This window comes from Nicotiana sylvestris, chromosome 3 (genome assembly GCF_000393655.2).
Source record: "Nicotiana sylvestris chromosome 3, ASM39365v2, whole genome shotgun sequence".
Taxonomy (NCBI): domain Eukaryota; kingdom Viridiplantae; phylum Streptophyta; class Magnoliopsida; order Solanales; family Solanaceae; genus Nicotiana; species Nicotiana sylvestris.
The window spans coordinates 215065650-215085318 of record NC_091059.1 but is presented as its reverse complement, the minus strand read 5'-3'; the positions used below and the strand labels follow the sequence as shown (position 1 = coordinate 215085318).

Genomic DNA, 19669 nt, shown 5'->3' with positions numbered 1-19669 from the left:
TATGAAAAACGGTTTTTTGATGTAATGAAGTTTTATTTCGTTTTGCTCAGGAATGTGTTTGTTTTTAGTGACTGTATGTTGGGAAAATTTAACTGTTTTTGGCTCATCCATTGGAGAAACAACTGAATTTCTTATCATGAGATAAAGTTGAGTAGTGAGTGACAGAATTTTGGATTTCTTGGGAAGTTTTACTGTATTCTTTTCTATAGTTTGGGAGTTTATCTCTAAAATGAACATAAATTGTCTTTACTCTCTCCTCTTTCTCCTAACAGAATACTTGAAAAGTAACAATGGTAGACATGCTTGTCTATTTTTTCTATGTTTCAACATTAGATTCTCGTGAAATTTTTTATACTTTAAAAAATCGACAAAAACCGAAAAACCGATAAAAACAGAAACCGATAAATTTCTATTAATTTGGTTTGGTTTGGTTTTACAATTTGAATAACCAACTTAATTGGTTTGATTTTTTTAAGGTAACAACCGACCCAAACCGAACCATGAACACCCCTACCTGCAACCTAGTAGCTGATCCTCGGCAGGTCCAGGATGCGCAGACGGAGGAAAGTCCATGTCGTCTACTATAATTTAATTAAAATTAATTGTGTGTGTTAGTTTAAGGAATTAAATAATTAATTATGTTTAATATTGGACTGAATAATTATGTATGAGTTCCAGGCTCGATATTTGAGGCCCGACAGCACCAAGTTATCCTTAATTGTTATGCGTGATTAAATAATTAATTATATTTAATATTGGACTGAATAATTATGTATGGGTTCCAAGCTCGATATTTGAGGCCCGGTAGCACCAAGTTATCCTTAATTATTATGCGTGTCAATTTCAACATTTTTAGAATTTTGCTAGTTTAAGGAATTAAATAATTAATTATGTTTAATATTGGACTGAATAATTATGTATGAGTTCCAGGCTCGATATTTGAGGCCCGATAGCACCAAGTTATCCTTAATTATTACGCTTGTCAATTTCAACATTTTTAGAATTTTGCTAGTTTAATGAATTAAATTAAAAATTATTGAATTGGACTGAATAATTATGTATGGGTTCCGGGCTCGATATTTGAGGGTAGGTAGCACCAAGTTATCCTTAATTATTATGCGTGTCAATTTTAACATTTTTAGAATTTTGCTAGTTTAAGGAATTAAATAATTAATTATGTTTACTATTGGACTGAATAATTATGTATGGGTTCCAGGCTCGATATTTGAGGCCCGATACCACCAGGTTGTCCTTAATTATTATGCTTGTCAATTTCAACATTTTTAGAATTTTGCTAGTTTAATGAATTAAATTAAAAATTATTGAATTGGACTGAATAATTATGTATGGGTTCCAGGCTCGATATTTGAGGCCCGGTAGCACCAAGTTATCCTTAATTATTATGATTGATTAAATAATTAATTATGTTTAATATTGGACTGAATAATTATGTATGGGTTTCAGGCTCGATATTTGAGGCCCGGTAGCACCAAGTTATCCTTAATTATTATGCGTGATTAAATAATTAATTATGTTTAATATTGGACTGAATAATTATGTATAGGTTCCATGCTCGATATTTGAGGCCCAACAACACCAAGTTATCCTTAATTATTACGCTTGTCAATTTCAACTTTTTTAGAATTTTGTTAGCTTAATAAATTAAATAATTAATTATGTTTAATATTGGACTGAATAATTATGTATGCATTCTAGAGTCGATATTGGAGTTAATTTTACAACATATATTAATTTGTTACTTTTGTAAATTTATTGTTATAAATTAAATAATTAATTTTATAAAGTGTAATTGGATAGAGTTTGCAGTTACTACATGCTTAAACTACACAGACTCTACGCTAAAAGGTTCTACATTTTACTACGCTAAAAGACTCTATATTTTACTACACTAAAAGGCTCTATATTTTACTACATTAAAAGGCTATATTTTATTACACTAAAAGGCTCTACATTTTACTACGCCTAAAAGGCTATTTATTTTACTACGCTAAAAGGTCACTATTACATATAAAAACAACTAACATAAAATATAAATATGAACAACAAATAAAATAAATAATATTAATTTTTGAACAATACAAATAATTTATCAAATTTTAACAATTTTTTGTACCAAAGCTAATAAATCAATTTGGGTATAAGATACAAATTTAAACACAAACATAACACAAATTAACATGGAAACACATTAAACAATACAAATATGCATGTACTATACGAGTTTCGACATAAACAAAATCGAAATACCTCGATTTAAGTTTTTTGAATTTGATTGAAATCGAATTTTTGCACCCGAAAGAAGGAATCCAAAGCTTGTCTTGTGTGTGGGACCTAAACTCCTTACTATTTAGGTGACGGGTGCGGCCCAAATTTTTTTTTTACTTTTATGGGGGGGGGGGGGAGGGGGACCAGCAGAATCCGAAATTTTTTAATGGGATTCGTCGGCTCTGTGGTGCTTTAATAAATAAAGCTGGGCCCAGATTTTAAGTAGTACTGCGAATTAGTAAAAAAAAAATTTAAAAATAATACGCAGTACTATACAGCGTTTTACTTTAACGACCAACTTTCCGTTAAAGTAAAACGCAGTATAGTACTGCGTTTTACGTAATTACGTAACCTTTTTTTTTAGCATTAGAAACGTGTTTTTTGTCCAAAAAAGCATCAAAAAAGTTTCGGACTCGTTGGAATATTGCCAGTATTTATAAAGTACTAATTGAAAAATAGTCGGAGCTTAAAAAATGCCGCAAAGGCTCAAAGTAGTTGAAATGTAACAACATAAACTTCAGGAAATTTGTGTGTATTTCCACCTGCTGCTAGTGGAGTTCGAAACTTTTAAAGTCGAACGGTTGAAAGTTTATGGAATATATATTCAATTATGGAGATATCTTATTTAGCAATTATTTCGAAAGGAAAAATTGGTTGTACATTATCGTCTTCTTAGATGCTTAGGATTTATGGAATGCATGTCTAATGATAGAGGTATTTTGTTCAGCAACTATTAACACTATGTTTTAAGTAGCAATAAGTGGCGAAACCAGAAATTTCATTTAGGGTGTTCAAACTTGAAAAAAGTATAAAAAATCTCCAATAAAGGATATTAAATATATGTTATATAGCACTAAAATCTAATATTTTACCTATATATACCGTGTAAATTTTCGACGAAGGGCGGTCAATTGACCTAAAAGTAGCTAAAGTATGCAAGTAGCTAAGGTGGATGGTCTTAAATTTTTATCTTAGCTTGCCTTAGGAGCATAACTTCAATTTTAACAAATATTTGCTTATGGACAAAAATTTTAACTTTTAACTTTGAAGTTATGTCCATGAGGCAAACAGTAATTAAAATTTAAAGACCACCCCAAAAAATACATCATATTTCTGCATTTTTTTTGCTAAATTGCACTTCGCCACAACAAAATATCAAAGGCCCACGTCTTAATTGGTTTTATTAAAAAGTAGTAAGCGGTATTGGTAATTCCACGTGGCCATATTATGTACATTCTCAGTGATTAGTAAATTGGAGCTCCCTTTAAAGAATTGGGGAACTAGTGTTTGATGTAAATTGCATTCCAAGAAGAATTTTAAGAGCAGAGGCAAGGGCTAATTTTAACTACCTTTTTTTTATCTGGCAAACTTATTTTTGAAATTGGTTCCAATGAACATGGCGTTCACTGCTCCCGCGAGGTTCGCAGGTTTAACTGTAACTCCGTCGGCTCATGCTAGATTTCGCCGGCAATTTACTCCGTTTGCGACTTTATCGACTCCGCCGACCACCAGCAGTAGCAGCCGTGAGACGGTGGATTGGGTGAAGGCAACTGCAAGTTTCTTTGAGGGTGATAATCGCCCTATTATGTTATTCGATGGTATGGTTACATGTAGTATGGTTTATACTCCTATTTTTCCAATACCCTTGATTTTTTACATCACTTTTCTTTTTTCAGTTCAATTAGGAATAGATGTTATATATTATAAATTGTGGTGAAAGGAAGGGGTTTTAATGCTGCGGAGCAAGATCAGGCATTTAGCAATTAATTTTCTACTGTTTAATACCTCCTTGGTACTATTTTATTGAATAAATTTACCTTTCAGAGAGGGAAAAAAAGGTTTTTACCATAAAATGATTGAGTCTTCTTGCTGTTTATTTAACAAGAATGTGACTTTAGGTATTTTTCATGCTTCTTGTTGCACAACATAAGTATCCCTACCTAATGTTCAACTTGCTGCCTGCCTTTTATGAATTTGTCAATTCTCAATCACAAATTTGTCATCATTTTTATTTTGTCTCTGTTGATGTATTTGAAACAAATTTTCAAGTTTTGACCGCAACTATTCCAAGCCTCAGAATTTCTCCATGTTATCATGATATGCAAGTTTAAAATTTATGATAATCGATCTCGGATAGTGTAGTAATCCTCTGTTTGGTGGTTTTGGACACAGAGCGCATGAAACTAAGAAATGTTTTGCATGTCTTGCAGGCGTGTGTAACCTGTGCAATGGAGGTGTAAAATTTGTCCGTGATAATGATGGTACAAGGTTGGTGTTCTCACCTTTTCTTGTTTTTGGCTGAAAGGATGTCTACATTCAAACTTCCTTCCCTCTGTACAATCTAGCACTTTAAGTATGGTTTATTTTTATATGAAAGAAGATATCTGTCTCAGCAAATTTGATGGCTCTTGATCAGATATTCTAGCTGGTTTACAAAGTTATGTGTTGTGACTAGAGCTATGTGCTAGTTCTGCTTTCAGAAATTTACCTTATGTTTACCCTTAATGTTTGTTCTATCATACTCTTACTGTCTTGGTTAGTGTTTGAGAGCTCCCTCTGCTGCATATTTTTCTAAATATATTTGGTAATATTCTACTTCAGATAGAATATAGAAGGGAACTTGAAATGGTGAGCCCAGGTCAAAAGTCGTTGTCTGTTAACTATTTGATGAATAAGAGGCTGGCATAGCTTATTAAAAAGAGTCTGCTAAGAGAAACTATCTGAGCTCATCTAATTAGAGAAGGGAATGCTATCGACCCTTACTAGTCAGGCTTCTTAATGTAATCATCATCAGTTGATGTTCCTTATTTTTTGATTCATATCAAGGTTACTACTCCTTTAATTCCACATTTCGTCGATATCCAGGAGAATAAGGTATGAAGCTTTACAAAGTGAAGCAGGGAAAAATCTGTTGAGGAGATCCGGCAGAGCTCCTGATGATATTTCAAGTGTTGTGCTTGTTGAAAAAGATAGGTATGCTGTATGTTCCAATTAAAAAGGGATATGTATGCTATCTAACATGGCTCTAATGCTGAACCAAGTTTATTCTTGTTTTTTTTTTGGGTGGGAGGGCGAGGGTGGGATAAGGATCATAACTTTATACTTGGTGCACAAACAAACTAACACAAACTTTTTTCAACTTCGACTTCAATTTTTTCTCAGTTAACTCAAATTTTGTCCAGACGCATACTAAATATGGCAGTAATCACGGAATGAGTAACTAGTGAAGACTGTATTCATTTCAGGTCTTATGTGAAATCCGAAGCTGTTCTGAAGATTATGGAGTACATTAACTTGCCTTTCCCTCAGCTAGCTTTTTTCTTACAATTTGTGCCTCTGTAAGTTTTCACTGTTCTGATCCCAGTTTTAACTTAGTGGAGTAATTGCTTCATCTTTTGGTGCTTAATTCTTCCCTCATTTTAGCAGATTCATTCGAGACTTTGCATATGATAATGTTGCCAATAACCGTTATGCACTCTTTGGCCGCTCTGATTCATGTGAGATATAACTGGAGGTGCCAAACACTCTTTAGGTGCTTCGGTTCTTGTAAGAGTTGAGATGGCGCAACATCATTTAATTGCAGACATACAGAAACTGGTACTTTTTCTATCGTGCAAGTAAAATATTCTCTTGTATAGAACAGAATTTGATATTGTTTATACTTTATAATCACTTGCTGCTATCTGCATATGTTGAATCTAAACTTCACTATTCTTATCTTATTATATGGTTCTGGTGTTATGATTAGTTACACAATGGAGAAAGAGAATGCTGGACAATAGATCTTATTAATTTGATTCTATATCAAAGTTCTATTTTCTATCTGACTTCTTGTTCTGACAATTAATTGTATCTTTTATGTTAGGCTGGTTAAGATTTGCGGTTTTGTACATAAGTTCCAACTCTAATATTGTGATTGTACTGTAAAATACTAAAGGTCCGAATGAAATGCTCTAGGATTTATTTTGTCCCTCTAATTCAGATATAATGTTGCATACAAAGATAAAAGTAGCTTCCGAGCTTATCGGAAAAAGAATTAACTGTGGCTCTAATTAGTTATTCGTTAATTCATTTGTATCCATAAGCCTCGAGTCTGGTGATTCCCTAAAAAGCGATACAAATATAAACCTACAACAGTTGATCAGAATGTTTTGCATAAATATTTTATTGTGGCTATTGAACCTATCAAGAAAAGAAAAATCTGTTTGTGGCTTTTCACTAGTTATTGGTTACAGAAACTGTGTCTGTATCCATAAGCCTTGAATCTAGTAATTCCCAAAAATAGCGAAATAGCTATAAACCTATAACAGTTGAGAATAATGGTACAACAATTCTCTCCTTCCTCCCAACCCACCCTATAGTTTATTGTTGAACAATAAGGTATGTTGCATAACATCATATATAACTATGGCAGCAGACAGTTCACAACAGGCCTAGTATGAGTGTGCCTTCCATGAGCATTAACGCACTTGGCATGAACAGGGTTACCCTTAACAGATGATATATACACACGATCGAGAAGTATGTTTTTGCAGCCAACAGTTTCGCTGCAGCTCAGATTTATCACCTCGTCCATCAGGGATGTCCCTGATATTCCTCTGAATGTTATGTCGCTCAATGCAACTGCAGCTGTCTGTGTTAAATTAGTCAAAACAGTCAGTTAGTAATGAAATTCAACTGTTAGTAAACAGTTCACTAGAAATTGAACTTATATACACTGAAATTTTAACACGATCACTGTATTTTAACTTGTTATAGCGAGTAAACTCTCTTGTAGTTTACTAGTAATATGTGGATGCTGACTAAAGAAGCATCAACTTGTGCCAACATTTGCAAACAGTATTCTTTTTCTATTTTTAATTTTTTGGTTTATTTTTCATATTTCAATGTTAGTGTATTAGAGTAGTAAATATATGTGGTCTCACATCATTTTTGCAATTGACTCGGCTGGGACAGTAAAACTGGTCGATGATGATGGGATTGTTGACTTCAACCAATTTTATTCCTTCAAATGTTATCCTCCTTGCATACCCTTCGCCTCCCTGTTCCATTTGAAAACTAACATGTTAGCTAGTTATGGCTGTAAAAATGAACTGTTTGTATTTGTCAAGTTTAAATGAGAGTATTTTGCAACTGATGAAAAAACGAAGTGCACATTATTACCTGCCAGGTCTTAATTCTTACTCCTGTTAAGGTGTCTTTAATCGTGCAATTTCGTACGCGCACATCTTCCACAATTTCAAATCCTCCTTCTCCCAAGGATCCAATACTACAGCCATAAAAAAAAAATCAAAACTTTTATGTACACTTTTACAACATTCTTAAACTAGATTTGAAAAACCAACAATTAATTACCTAATACCATGGCCTGGTCCGCATGTTATGCCGCTAATATTGACATTGGACGATCCTCCTCCTATTGCAATACAGTCGTCGCCTATCATAATTCATTGCTCAAATTATGTGGAGAAGACCCGTTATAATAGGAAGCAAGTAAATTTTGTACTCGTAACTAGGGGTGGCAAACGGTTGTGTCGGATATGGATGGGTCGAAAACGGGTAATGAAAAAACGGATAAATTATCCGACCCGACTCATATTTAATACGGATAAAAAAGGATTAACCGGCGTATAATATGAGTAATCATATTATCCATGACTTCATGAATATGATCACTTTTGGGAGAATTTTTTATCTCCCAAACTTGAGGAACCCCTAATTTGAAGTTTTACAAATATAAAAGTTAAACCCATTAGTTATCCATTTTCGAAATGGATAATATGGTTCTTATCCATATTTGATCCGTTTTTAAAAAGTTCATTATCCAACCAATTTTTTAGTGGATACTATGAGTGGTTAACTGTTTTCTTTTAACCATTTTGTCACCCCTACTCGTAACTAAAAGTTGTAATTCGACAGCTAAAAAAGGGGGTCGGGTGGAGTTTAACCGTAATAACTTATATATACTGACAATGTGATTTGCCTAGTATAGCAAGTTGCTTGCTTTATTTTTAAGATTAGTAATTTCACTTATTACGAGCAACTACCTTAAGTTATATTTTAAGTGACTTGACATTGTAATAAAAAATGACATTATGAAGATTCTTTTACATTGGAGGGAGTAGAAATCAATTTGTACCTGTTGCAATGAGGGAGTTGTGTATTCGTACGTTTGTGCTACCGGAAACGTCAATCCCATCGGTGTTAGGACTGTCACCGGGGGACATAATACGAATATTGGCGATACTAACTTCATTGCAAGCAGTCAATATGATATGACTTCTAGCACTTCTAATTAGCGTTACACCCCAAACTCGCAGCCGGTCGCATCGTCTGAAAACCAATGCCTATATATATATATATATATATATATATATATGAAGATCATCACATTACGACGTGCATACATAATATATATACATAGATTTAAGTGTATACTCACAGTTGGTCCTTTGCATTGTGTTTCCTGGCCATAAAATAATTCGATATGTAAGAAAATTTGCTAGAAACTTATAGGCTTCTTTTCAGTTTTCGCCATATATAGAGGACTTTGAAATGCTTACTTGGGATGGGTTGTTATTATCCAAGCAAGGATTAGACCACCATACATGGCCTTGGCCGTCAAAAACTCCATTGCCATTAACAGTAAGATGGTCGATATTCTCAAAAATGAGCCATGCATTGGTTGCACGTCCATCCCATCCCGATTTTGAGTTAGGTGCAATTATATTTCCTGATACCTGCAAACAGGCGCGCACGCACACACACAAAAAATAAGATTAAAAATTTAGTTATCAGATATCTCAGCATTGTTTTGATCTAACTTAGTTAAATGAGTTTAACTTTTATACATTGATACAATCAGGTCATGACTTAAAAGATAATTACGTGTAACTATTCGTAATAAATAGAACTAGTAACCTGAAATAGAAAACTGAGAACGTGTCACACCAAGTTAAATGACGATGTAGTGTAACTGTGTAAGAATTTGACATATTGTATGTGGTGTATAATATAAATCCTAGTTAAATAGCTGTTTGTTTCTTAATGTTGAGCAAAAAAGGCTGAAGGGAATGACCTGAATATGGATAAAAGAAGGTTTGCAAGGACCCTCAAATGTTGAAGGCGTCAGTAAGAATTTCTTTCTTTCTGGTATAACAAGAATTACACGACTGGATTCCGATTGACAGACAGCTTCCCATGCCTTGAGGAAAGCCTGCATATATAATATCCACAGTACGTTCAAATTATACATCCATGTTTAGAAATTCTCACATATACGAGGAAATAAGAGTAATACATTGGTGTAAATGCACATATAAGCTCGAACGCAAGAAAATTTAAGAAATAGTAATGGTTTTTAATTACGTACTGGGAGATCATCATTTCTTCCGTCTCCGACTGCCCCAAAATTCACGACGTTGAAAGTTTTAATGTCATCAGCACTCCATACAGGAGAAAACATGCACAACAAAACCAAGAAAATTCCCAAGTAAACCTGCAAATTAAACCACATCATCATGATCTAAAAGCTTTAGACCCTCGTGACCAAAAAAAACTTTTTTTTAATTCATTCTCTAATGTTAGCATATAATTTATAAATCATCATTTGTGTGAAAAAATAGAAACAACTCAATAGAAAAGAAATAATTAGCGCGATCACATATATGGACAAACAAAAAATAAGGACTTCTAAATTTTACTTTTCGGTTAAGATTTTCAGTAATCAAAGGAAACAAGAACGGTTTTGGGTTAACTGAACTTACCATTGTAGTACCAGCTAGTACAAGAACCATGCATATATAATCAGAATGTGCAAATCTCTAGTCATATAAATATAAGCATAGAAAGATTAAACCGCCATGATACCCTCCACCACTTAAGACTGAAGTTACAAAACCTTTTTCGCATCAAAATATATAAACAATTCCGCCACTATTTACCAATATGATCATTATATTGGAGTAAATTCTCCAGCTTCTCATTTAATTAAATCCATAGATTTGACTAATATTTTTTTCTTTTTGATCAAGTGACTTAATAACCCTCTTGGATCTATCACTTTTCACGTCTAACGAAGCAAAGAATAGAAATAATAGCTGACTTAACGCATAATTGCCTGATTTACGAATTACGCAAGTGGTATATTTAATTTGTACTTTTTGTATAAAGTCCAGGAAATTTTATTTTTATATGGGCAAGTTAGCTGTTAGCATGTAAAACACAAAGCACGATGGAGCCTTCTTTCACTTCAATCGAAAACAGATAATTGAATGCGATATGAGATGCTTGAAGACTTTCCTATCCGAGTAGCTTTAATTTACCTCCAAGTTTTATCAGTATTTAGGCATGCAACCAAAAAATAAAATTAGTACAATAAATACCAAAAAATAATGATTATATGTTTTTGATAGAAGTCACTCTATCTAAGTCCTAAGAGAATGAATTTGCAGCTTAATTGTTGCGGTTCAAATCCCACCAAGGGATTTCCAATCTTCGTCTCTGTCACTTCTCTTGGAAATTTCCAAATGAAACGGAATAATTTTAATTTGCCACTTAAAAGATATTCAACAACTGCTATATAGGAAAAGTCAGGCGAAATACTACTAGGACGTACCATCCATTTTAATACTATTCCAGGACAAACTAACGTTAAAAGCTTGTCACGCCCGGATCTTGGAGAGCGCGACCGGCGCCCGACTGAGATACCCTAATCAAGCAAGCCTACTTGATGCCTTCAACCCAACCTTGCCCACAAATAACGTGTAGATAGATTTAAAAGTTAGACAACAAGGAAATAACATGTACAACAACAATCTCATTACCATTAGAAACTCTATTTTTCGCTTTTCAAAATATTACAAGTTCATATTTAAAAATGTCTGAAACCAGAAATCTGACTTTAGTAGGATTTTGACTAGAAATACAATTTCGACAGGAATTAAGGATCTAACAAGAATTATCTCCTAAATTGATCACACTTTAATTTGATTTAATTCCTATAGATATCTCTTATTCCTGGCCGTTCCTTCACTTCACACCCCTCCTACTAGGTACACTTCGGACACTATTTCTTTTGCCAATCTTGGACTTTAGATGTGTTAGATCTGCTTGCTACTTCAATCTCACGGAATGAAATTAAATACTTTTCAAAACTTTGAGTGAGATTAAACTGATTGAAATAAGATCTCATTAGTTGATTATTATAAATGCGAGTTGGTAGCGTGATCTTCTGCAATCTTTTAATTTGTTATCATTCAATCCCTTACCTTTTTGTAAAGTCATCCTTCTATTAGAAAATAACGTCACGTTAGGTCGAATTTGTCCTTTTCAACATATATGTTACATCTAGTATACCCAATCCCTTATTTTAACTTTTCCGAAAAACACTCTAAATTTCGCGCTTCGCAATTTGTAGAAGAATGTGTTTCCTCTATCAAGGCATCTTACAGAGAAAAACTGAGAAATATGTGAAGCAAGCAAAACTGCTTATCATCGAAGTTTTGCTAAAAATGACAAAACTAGCTTCAGCACACGAGAGCCTCACTACTGCAGGAGCTCTTGAACTATATTGTGGTTTAGTCAAAAACAACAACAATAATAATCGTCCTAATAGTTAATTATATTTGTAGTATGTCTAAGGAGTGAAAGAAGGTAAAATTGATCAATAAGAATGGGTGGATACTCGCTCAAATAATACGGTTGAATGCATTCCTTTATACTAAGTTTGCCTTGTCAACTTCTCATTATCATTCTTACAATTGCAGCTTCCGCCGGCTGTTGCCCTCTTTTACAACTAAACTGCTTGTAATATAACTAGTTTTTAAACACGTGCGTTGCACGTGTATCCCATAAATCAGTACGAGAAATAGGATGGAACAATTAGAATTTACGTTTTTTCCTCCTGTAATGTTTATATTGTGAAATTTCACATAATTGTCTTCCACACAAGGAATGATGGCATGAATAAACCTGCCGTTTATGAGCAAAATGAGTTTCAACAACCAATATCTTACATTAAATACAAAGCCAGTTATTAGTACGATTTTGTAAATGTTAGCCAAGATAAACATACCAAGACCATATCATGAAAGAGTGGATATTCATGATATGACTATAATTACATGCATCTCACTACTAGAATTCGGCCAAAAAGCGACCAAATATTGGCGACCAAATTTGATCTGTTAAGAAAAGCGACCAAAGTTAGTCGTCAAACTACCGAAAATAATAAAAAAAATATTTGAAATAATTTAGCGACCATAGTTGGTCGCTATTTGGACGCAAATTTAGTCAAACTGTTGACTGGACTGGTCAGACTAGCTTGGTCAAAGATACACTGAGTTTAACGACCAATGTTGGTCGCAAAAGTGGGACCCACACAATTTTTTTAATTATTTTATTATTATTTTATAAAACTTATAAAATATAAATATATATAATTTAAAACTTGCGACCAAAGTTGGTCGCTAACTGAAGGATAAGAAGATAGCGACCAACTTTGGTCGCTAAAGTGGGACCCAGTTATAATATTTTAATAAATATATATTTATGTAAAAAATTTATAAAATATAAATAAATATAATTCAAAATTTAACGACCAAAGTTGGTCGCCAATGTGGGACCCAGTTCTAACATTTAACAATTTTTATTATTAATTTAAATATTATATAAAATATAAATAAAACTGATTAAATTTTAGTGACCAAATTTGGTCTCTAAGTTAAATTCATGTACATTTAGTGACCAACTTTGGTCGCTAAATTAAATTCATTTAAAGTTAGCGACCAAAGTTGGTCTCTATATGATCAAATTTAAAAATCACTTTTGTGTTTACTATGTAAATAATATAAATGTAAGTCGTTAATAATTTTGTAATACAAGGGATGAATAGTACTACGAAGCGGGCGTGTGTGTCTATATATACAATATATGTACTTACGCTATACTATGCACTAAGTATAAGTGTATGAGGTAATACCGTATCGAATATAGCTTATATATATATATATATATAATATATGTACTTACGCTATACTATACACTAAGTATAAGTGTATGAGGTAATACCGTATCGAATACAGTTTATATATATAATATATATACTTACGCTATACTATGCACTAACTATACTTGTATTAGGTAATACCGTATCGAATACAACTTATATATATACAATATATATACTTACGCTATACTATGCACTAACTATAAGTGTATTTGGTAATACCGTATCGAATACAGCTTATATATATATATATATAATATGTACTTACGCTATACTATGCACTATTTATAAGTGTATGAGGTAATACCGTATCGAATATAGCTTATATATATATATATATATATATATATATACATACGCTATACTATGCACTAACTATAAGTGTATTAGGTAATAGCGTATCGAATACAACTTATATATATATATATATATTTTTTGAAATATATATATATTTTGAAACAACGACCAACTTTGGTCGTTATTTTAGTCAAACAGTCAGAATATAGCGACCAAAGTTGGTCGCTATGTCTAAAAATTCAAAACTGTTTTACCCACCAAAATAACGACCAACGTTGGTCGCTATTTTAATTACATAACTCTCAAAACCGGGATCCCCTCCCATTCTTTCTAAAAAATTCCCAAAATCCCTCTTTTCTCTCTCACACTCAAACCCCACCCCCCTTCCAACTCCCACCACCAGGGCCCACCCACGCCACCAACGACCACCGCTCAGCTGCCACCGTCGCCTCTGCCGCTGTTGCGTCTCTCCTTCTCCATCTACTAAAAATTCAAGGTTAGAATTACAAACCTAGGGTTTCAATTAGTGTTTCAATTGTTTATTGTTTCAACTTAGAATTAGTGTTTCAATTGATTATTTAACATTGTATTTTATAGAAACCTAGGGTTTAGATTGTATTTATCATTATTTAACATTTTATAGAAATCTAGGGTTTAGGGTATGGGTTGAATATTTAGGCTAGGCTTTATTGAGTATTTCTCCTTCAATATTTTAGTAAGCAATAGATACTAATTTAACGTCAAAGACTTGATTCATAGGTAGATATATATTAGGGTATAAATTGAACTTTTAGTTTAATCTTGATTAGTTTATAGGTAGATATTTAATATAGACACATGATAGTATATTTGGATTTTCTCTTAAAGTTCAAGACAATGTTAATGTTTAAGGCCTTAAGCGAATCGTTGCGTGGCTCTTGTTTGAGTACAACGAGTCGCCCACTTTTAGGATATAAATTGAACTTTTAGTTTAAGTTTAAACTCGTAGGATACGAATATAACTTATAGTTTTTAGGTTTTGTTCTTGTGAATTGAACTTGTAGGATATAAATTGAACCTTTTAGGATACGAGTTGAATTTTTAGGATATGAATTGAACCTTTTAGGTATGAGTTGAACCTTTAGGATATAAATTGAACTTAAACTCGTAGGATATGAATATAACTTTTAGGATATAAATTGAAGCTTTTATGTATGAGTTGAACCGTTAGGATATGACTTGAACTTTTGTGGATATAAATTGAACCTTTTAGGATATGAGTTGAATTTTTAGGATATGAATTGAACCTTTTAGGTATGAGTTGAAGCTTTTAGGATATAAATTGAACTTTTAGTTTAAGTTTAAACTCGTAGGATATGAATATAACTTTTAGGATATAAATTGAAGCTTTTATGTATGAGTTGAACCTTTAGGATATGACTTGAACTTTTGTGGATATGAATTGAAGCTTTTATGTATGAGTTGAACCTTTAGGATATAAATTGAACCTTTTAGGTATGAGTTGAATTTTTAGGATATAAATAGAAATTTTAGGATATGACTTGAACTTTTGTGGATATGAATTGAACCTTTAGGATATAAATTGAACTTTTAGTTTATGTTTAAACTCGTAGGATAAGAATTGATGAACTTTTAGTTTTTAGGTTTTGTTCTTGTGAATTGAACTTGTACGATATAAATTAAAGCTTTTATGTATGACTTGAACTTTTTAGAATATGAATTGAAACTTTTAGGATATGAGTTGAACTTTTGGGAAATAAATTGAACCTTTAGGATATGACTTGAAGTTTTAGTTTATGTTTAAACTCGTAAGATATGAATATAACTTTTAGTTTTTAGGTTTTGTTCTTGTGAATTGAACTTGTAGGATATAAATTGAAGCTTTTATGTATGACTTGAACTTTTTAGGATATGAATTGAAACTTTTAGGATATGAGTTGAACTTTTAGGAAATAAATTGAACCTTTAGCATATGTATTGAACCTTTAGGATATGACTTGAACTTTTAGTTTATGTTTAAACTCGTAGGATATGAATATAACTTTTAGTTTTTAGGTTTTGTTCTTGTGAATTGAATTTTTAGGATATGAATTGAAACTTTTAGGATATGAGTTGAATTTTTAGGATATAAATAGAAATTTTAGGATATGACTTGAACTTTTGTGGATATGAATTGAACCTTTAGGATATTGTCACACCTCCTTTTTCCGCCCCCGCGAGGGGTGAAGGAGTTTTTCCAATTAAAGGACAATCGAAACGAGATTTGTTTATTTATTTCAGAGTCGCCACTTGGGAGATTTAGGGTGTCCCAAGTCACCAATTTAATCCCGAATCGAGGAAAAGAATAACTCTGTATTACAGTCCGTGAACCAGAAATCCGGATAAGGAATTCTGTTAACCCGGGAGAAGGTGTTAGGCATTACCGAGTTCCGTGGTTCTAGCACGGTCGCTCAATTGTCATATTCGGCTTGTTTATCTGATTTTATACAATTATGAGCTCATGTGCAAATTTTAACTCTTTACCGCTTTTATTATATTTTTAAAGGAAGGTGAATATCGTTTAAAAACATGTCTTTGGATTGCGTCACATGAAATGCACCCGCAATCCGGAACATATCTTTATTCAATGTTTTGGGATTTGGATTTGGGTAGCATGAAATGCACACCCGAGTTTAAGAAGGTAAGATTAATTAAATCGTGCCTAAAGAGTCTAACGCGTTATTATCATTTCTGGGTACGGCCGCGGAATTTTGCTAAACGGCCTATCCCGAGTTCTAAGGAATCAACACATACATTTTGTGAGGGCCCCACAATCTATGCGTTTTATTTGGCGAGGCTCGTCTCATTTTATTTAAAAGGTCGTCCTATAGTGGCTATATTTTCTATTGAGTTTGTCTCTAATAATGAAAGAAAAAGAATGGTCCAACTTTATTTACATGCTTACAAGTTAGTTATAGTCGGGTTCCGAATATGATTTCCAAAATCCGAAACATGAACGCGTATATGGGCAGTTGTTTAGATATTACGGGCCCAGGCCCAATGTGCATAACGTGAAACTCGACCTAGGCCATCCTTATTCCTATAAGGGCCTGTTAATTCATTCGACTCAGGCCCAACATTTATAAGGTTGAAATGGAAACTGTTATTATTTTATTCTAATGGTATTGTTGCAAGTTATAGCGAGACAGCCTGCTAAATGGAGTAAGATTAACTAGCAATGGACAATTTAACACTTAACATGCGTTAGAGGATATGCTAATCACAAACACAGCTAAAATTCCAGATATTGTTTACTACATTCTTACTTCTTTTCTATCTACCAACATACATACATAAGGTGATACTAAGTAACCATACGCGAAGTTTAATTATACATGATGACTGCCTTCATTATCCTAAATAGAAGATATGAACTATTATATATGCAACTTTAATGTTCAATATATAGACTGAAACAGAAAAACTCAGTAAAAAAAACAGCTTCAACTCTTCATTTTTGCATTCATACTTCAACTTTCAGCTTACATTGACAGTGTATCAGTGGTGTACCTGGTATTTGGGAAAGCAAAAGAAGAAGAAGAATGATCAGAAGAGGCAGTAGCATACACAACAATAGCAGCAACAGAAAACAGCAACACAACCCCCAACAGTCAGATTTTTTGTTATCAACAGCAAACCCAGCAACACAAAATCCAATAATACCCAGTAGGAGAAACCAGCAACAGATTTAAACCAAACAGGAGTCCATTGAACTTTCAGACCAACAGAAAGCCAAGAACAATCAACTGAAACAGTGTTCAACAAGTAAAGAAATCCAAGAAAACTAAACTGAAACCCAGCAGTATCCCAACACAGCAGACTAGTGCACGAAAGCAGTAATTTTCTGATTTTTTGTCAAACACCCAAGAAAAGCAACCTCAAACTCTTTAATGTAGAAGTTTTGCTTTAACACTCTACCTCTCTCAATTTCCGATGTCCAACCCAGAAAAACTGTCTAGCCCCCCCCCCCAAAAAACCCTCATCTTTTGTTCTAAAACCAGTCTATTTATAAGCAAAGTAGGCAAGCACCAGCTGCCTTGATCCCTTCAGCCCTTACCCCTTTAAACTAATCGACAATGCCCATCCTCCTGACATCCCTCTCATGGGTTTTTGTACCCAGGAGGTATGGGGAGATTATACTATTCAATTACCCCATGCTATCAAGTTTTGTTCCCCACTATTGTATTATTTTAATCATACTTCAGTACCCTACTGTCAGCCCCACTTAAACTAACCATTTTCTGATCTTTTCAAACCCCAAACTACCCTTTTTTACCCCTGGTTATTACTGTTTTAACCTAAGCTTCAGCAGCCTGAAATTTGAACTTCTGGAAGTTCAAACTCAAACTGCCCTAAACTGAGTTCTAGTTATTGCACTGCAGCTACAAACCATTCACAGATAATGTCAAGCAATCAGCTAAACGACAATGGTTCGATCAATCATATGAAGCTATACGAATCAGAATATTTGAACATTCAGTCCTATAAAACTAATCGACGACGTTTATCTAATCGACTATACTAATTATAATATAGAACAATCAGTCGATTAAACAAACAATACGAACAGGGCCCCAAATGGCTTCAGACAACTTTGCACAAAATAGAGGAACAACATGAATGGAACACTTGACGACACTGATCAAATCGAGTATGTATATCACCATACGTATTTAACAATAACAGAAGAATAGTCGACCAAATAAAAAGGTCTTACGAAGATGGAGGAAATTGAAAGGACATATCAGAAATATCAACAAACTAACTAAACATGTTAACAAACTCAAACAACATTCAAACAAGAAACAGAAAAGAAAAGAAAATTCACTCTGGAAGCTCAACAACAAACGACCCAAGCTTTGACTGGACTTGACCATTTGAGGTCGAACAGACTTTAATCGAGGTGTTCTCAACTGAGAACACTTTGATTAAGGTCTATTAGACCCCAACCCTCCGTTTAAACTGGCCAGATTCCCAAAGTTCTTGTGTTCTAGGGTTTACACGGTCTGATTTAGGGCTTGAGAGTTTGTGGGTAGATTCGGACCAAACCAAACTTGGTTTGGTCACGAGTGAGGGCAGGGTAGTGACTGGTGTGAATCTGGGGTGGGTTGGTGTAGATCGGGGTTTTGCTCGAACCTTCAAATGAAGATTCGAGACGATGGTGAATGATTCGAGGCAAGGGGGTAACAGATTCGTGTTCAGGGTGGTTGGGTGCATCAGGGGTGTTACTTTGATGGTCACCGGCGTCGTGGTTGCCGGGTTTACGGCGAGGGTGAAGGATGGCAGCTAGGGTTTTGAAAAGGGGTGTTAGGTTAGTCTCTTGAGAGAGACGATGGAAGGGGGGGGGTTGGTTCGGATAGGGGACGTGGGGTGTGATGAGGGGTTTATATATGGGGTAGGGGATTAGATCGTGGCCGTTGGATCTATGGCCAGGATCTATTTTGTAATAGGAAACGACGTCGTCTCCATTAAATGAGACTGGGTCGGTCTAAAGTTTAAACGGGTCGGGTGCTGGGGAAGGCCATGGGATCGTTAGATTAGAATAGACGGACGGCTCAGATCAAATGCCCTATGCGGCGTCGTTTGGGGGGCGTCCCTGGAAGACCTGGTTTTGGACTGGGTCATTGTATTGGTTTGGGCCTGATTTTCAGTTGAATTTTTGGCCCAAATCCGATATTTTCCTTCTTATAATTAAACAGAAATTCCTAAACTAAAATTAAACTACACAAATATTAATTAACACCTAACAACAATTATCACATGAATTAAAACATTTAATAAAATTATCATGACAATAAGTAGAATAAAATGCATATTTTTTGTGATTTTTGGTTTTAAAACCAAATAATGGTTAATTAATTCCTAAATGTATCATGCATGCGACATGAATTTTTGTATTTTTAACTATAGCAAGGCGAGCATTTACGGACAAAATAATAATAAAAAACGTCACGCAAATTCTCAAAATTGTCCCCGAAGGTAATTTGTTTTACTTTTTCAATTTCTTTTGGGCGCCTAGGACATGAAATGAAAAAACAG

At 33.8% G+C, this 19669-nt stretch overlaps 2 protein-coding genes across 5 annotated transcripts; one reads left to right on the top strand and one right to left on the bottom strand.

The window, feature by feature from the left end:
• Positions 1-3565: 3565 nt before the first annotated feature.
• LOC104216782 (DCC family protein At1g52590, chloroplastic) lies at positions 3566-7128 on the top strand. 4 transcript variants are annotated; one of them, XR_011406352.1, is made up of 6 exons: positions 3566-3884; positions 4497-4554; positions 5152-5259; positions 5532-5624; positions 5713-5883; positions 6704-7128. XR_011406352.1 is itself a non-coding variant. In XM_009766913.2 (5 exons), the coding sequence occupies exons 1-5, from the start codon at positions 3677-3679 to the stop codon at positions 5792-5794; spliced, it is 549 nt and encodes a 182-aa protein (XP_009765215.1). In that variant the 5' UTR covers positions 3566-3676; the 3' UTR covers positions 5795-6113. The 4 variants fall into 4 exon arrangements, 1 of the variants encoding a protein (XP_009765215.1); XR_011406351.1 differs by having other exon boundaries at positions 6701-7128; XR_011406353.1 differs by lacking the exon at positions 6704-7128 and adding an exon at positions 6152-6326.
• Positions 6692-10180, bottom strand: LOC104216783 (probable polygalacturonase At3g15720). The gene is made up of 10 exons (XM_070170575.1): positions 10053-10180; positions 9659-9784; positions 9365-9502; positions 8850-9026; positions 8729-8752; positions 8426-8633; positions 7642-7723; positions 7450-7555; positions 7212-7328; positions 6692-6919 (listed from the first exon to the last, which is right to left on the bottom strand). Exons 1-10 carry the CDS (start codon positions 10080-10082, stop codon positions 6692-6694), a joined length of 1236 nt encoding a protein of 411 aa, XP_070026676.1. The 5' UTR covers positions 10083-10180.
• Between the last annotated feature and the right edge of the window lie 9489 nt (positions 10181-19669).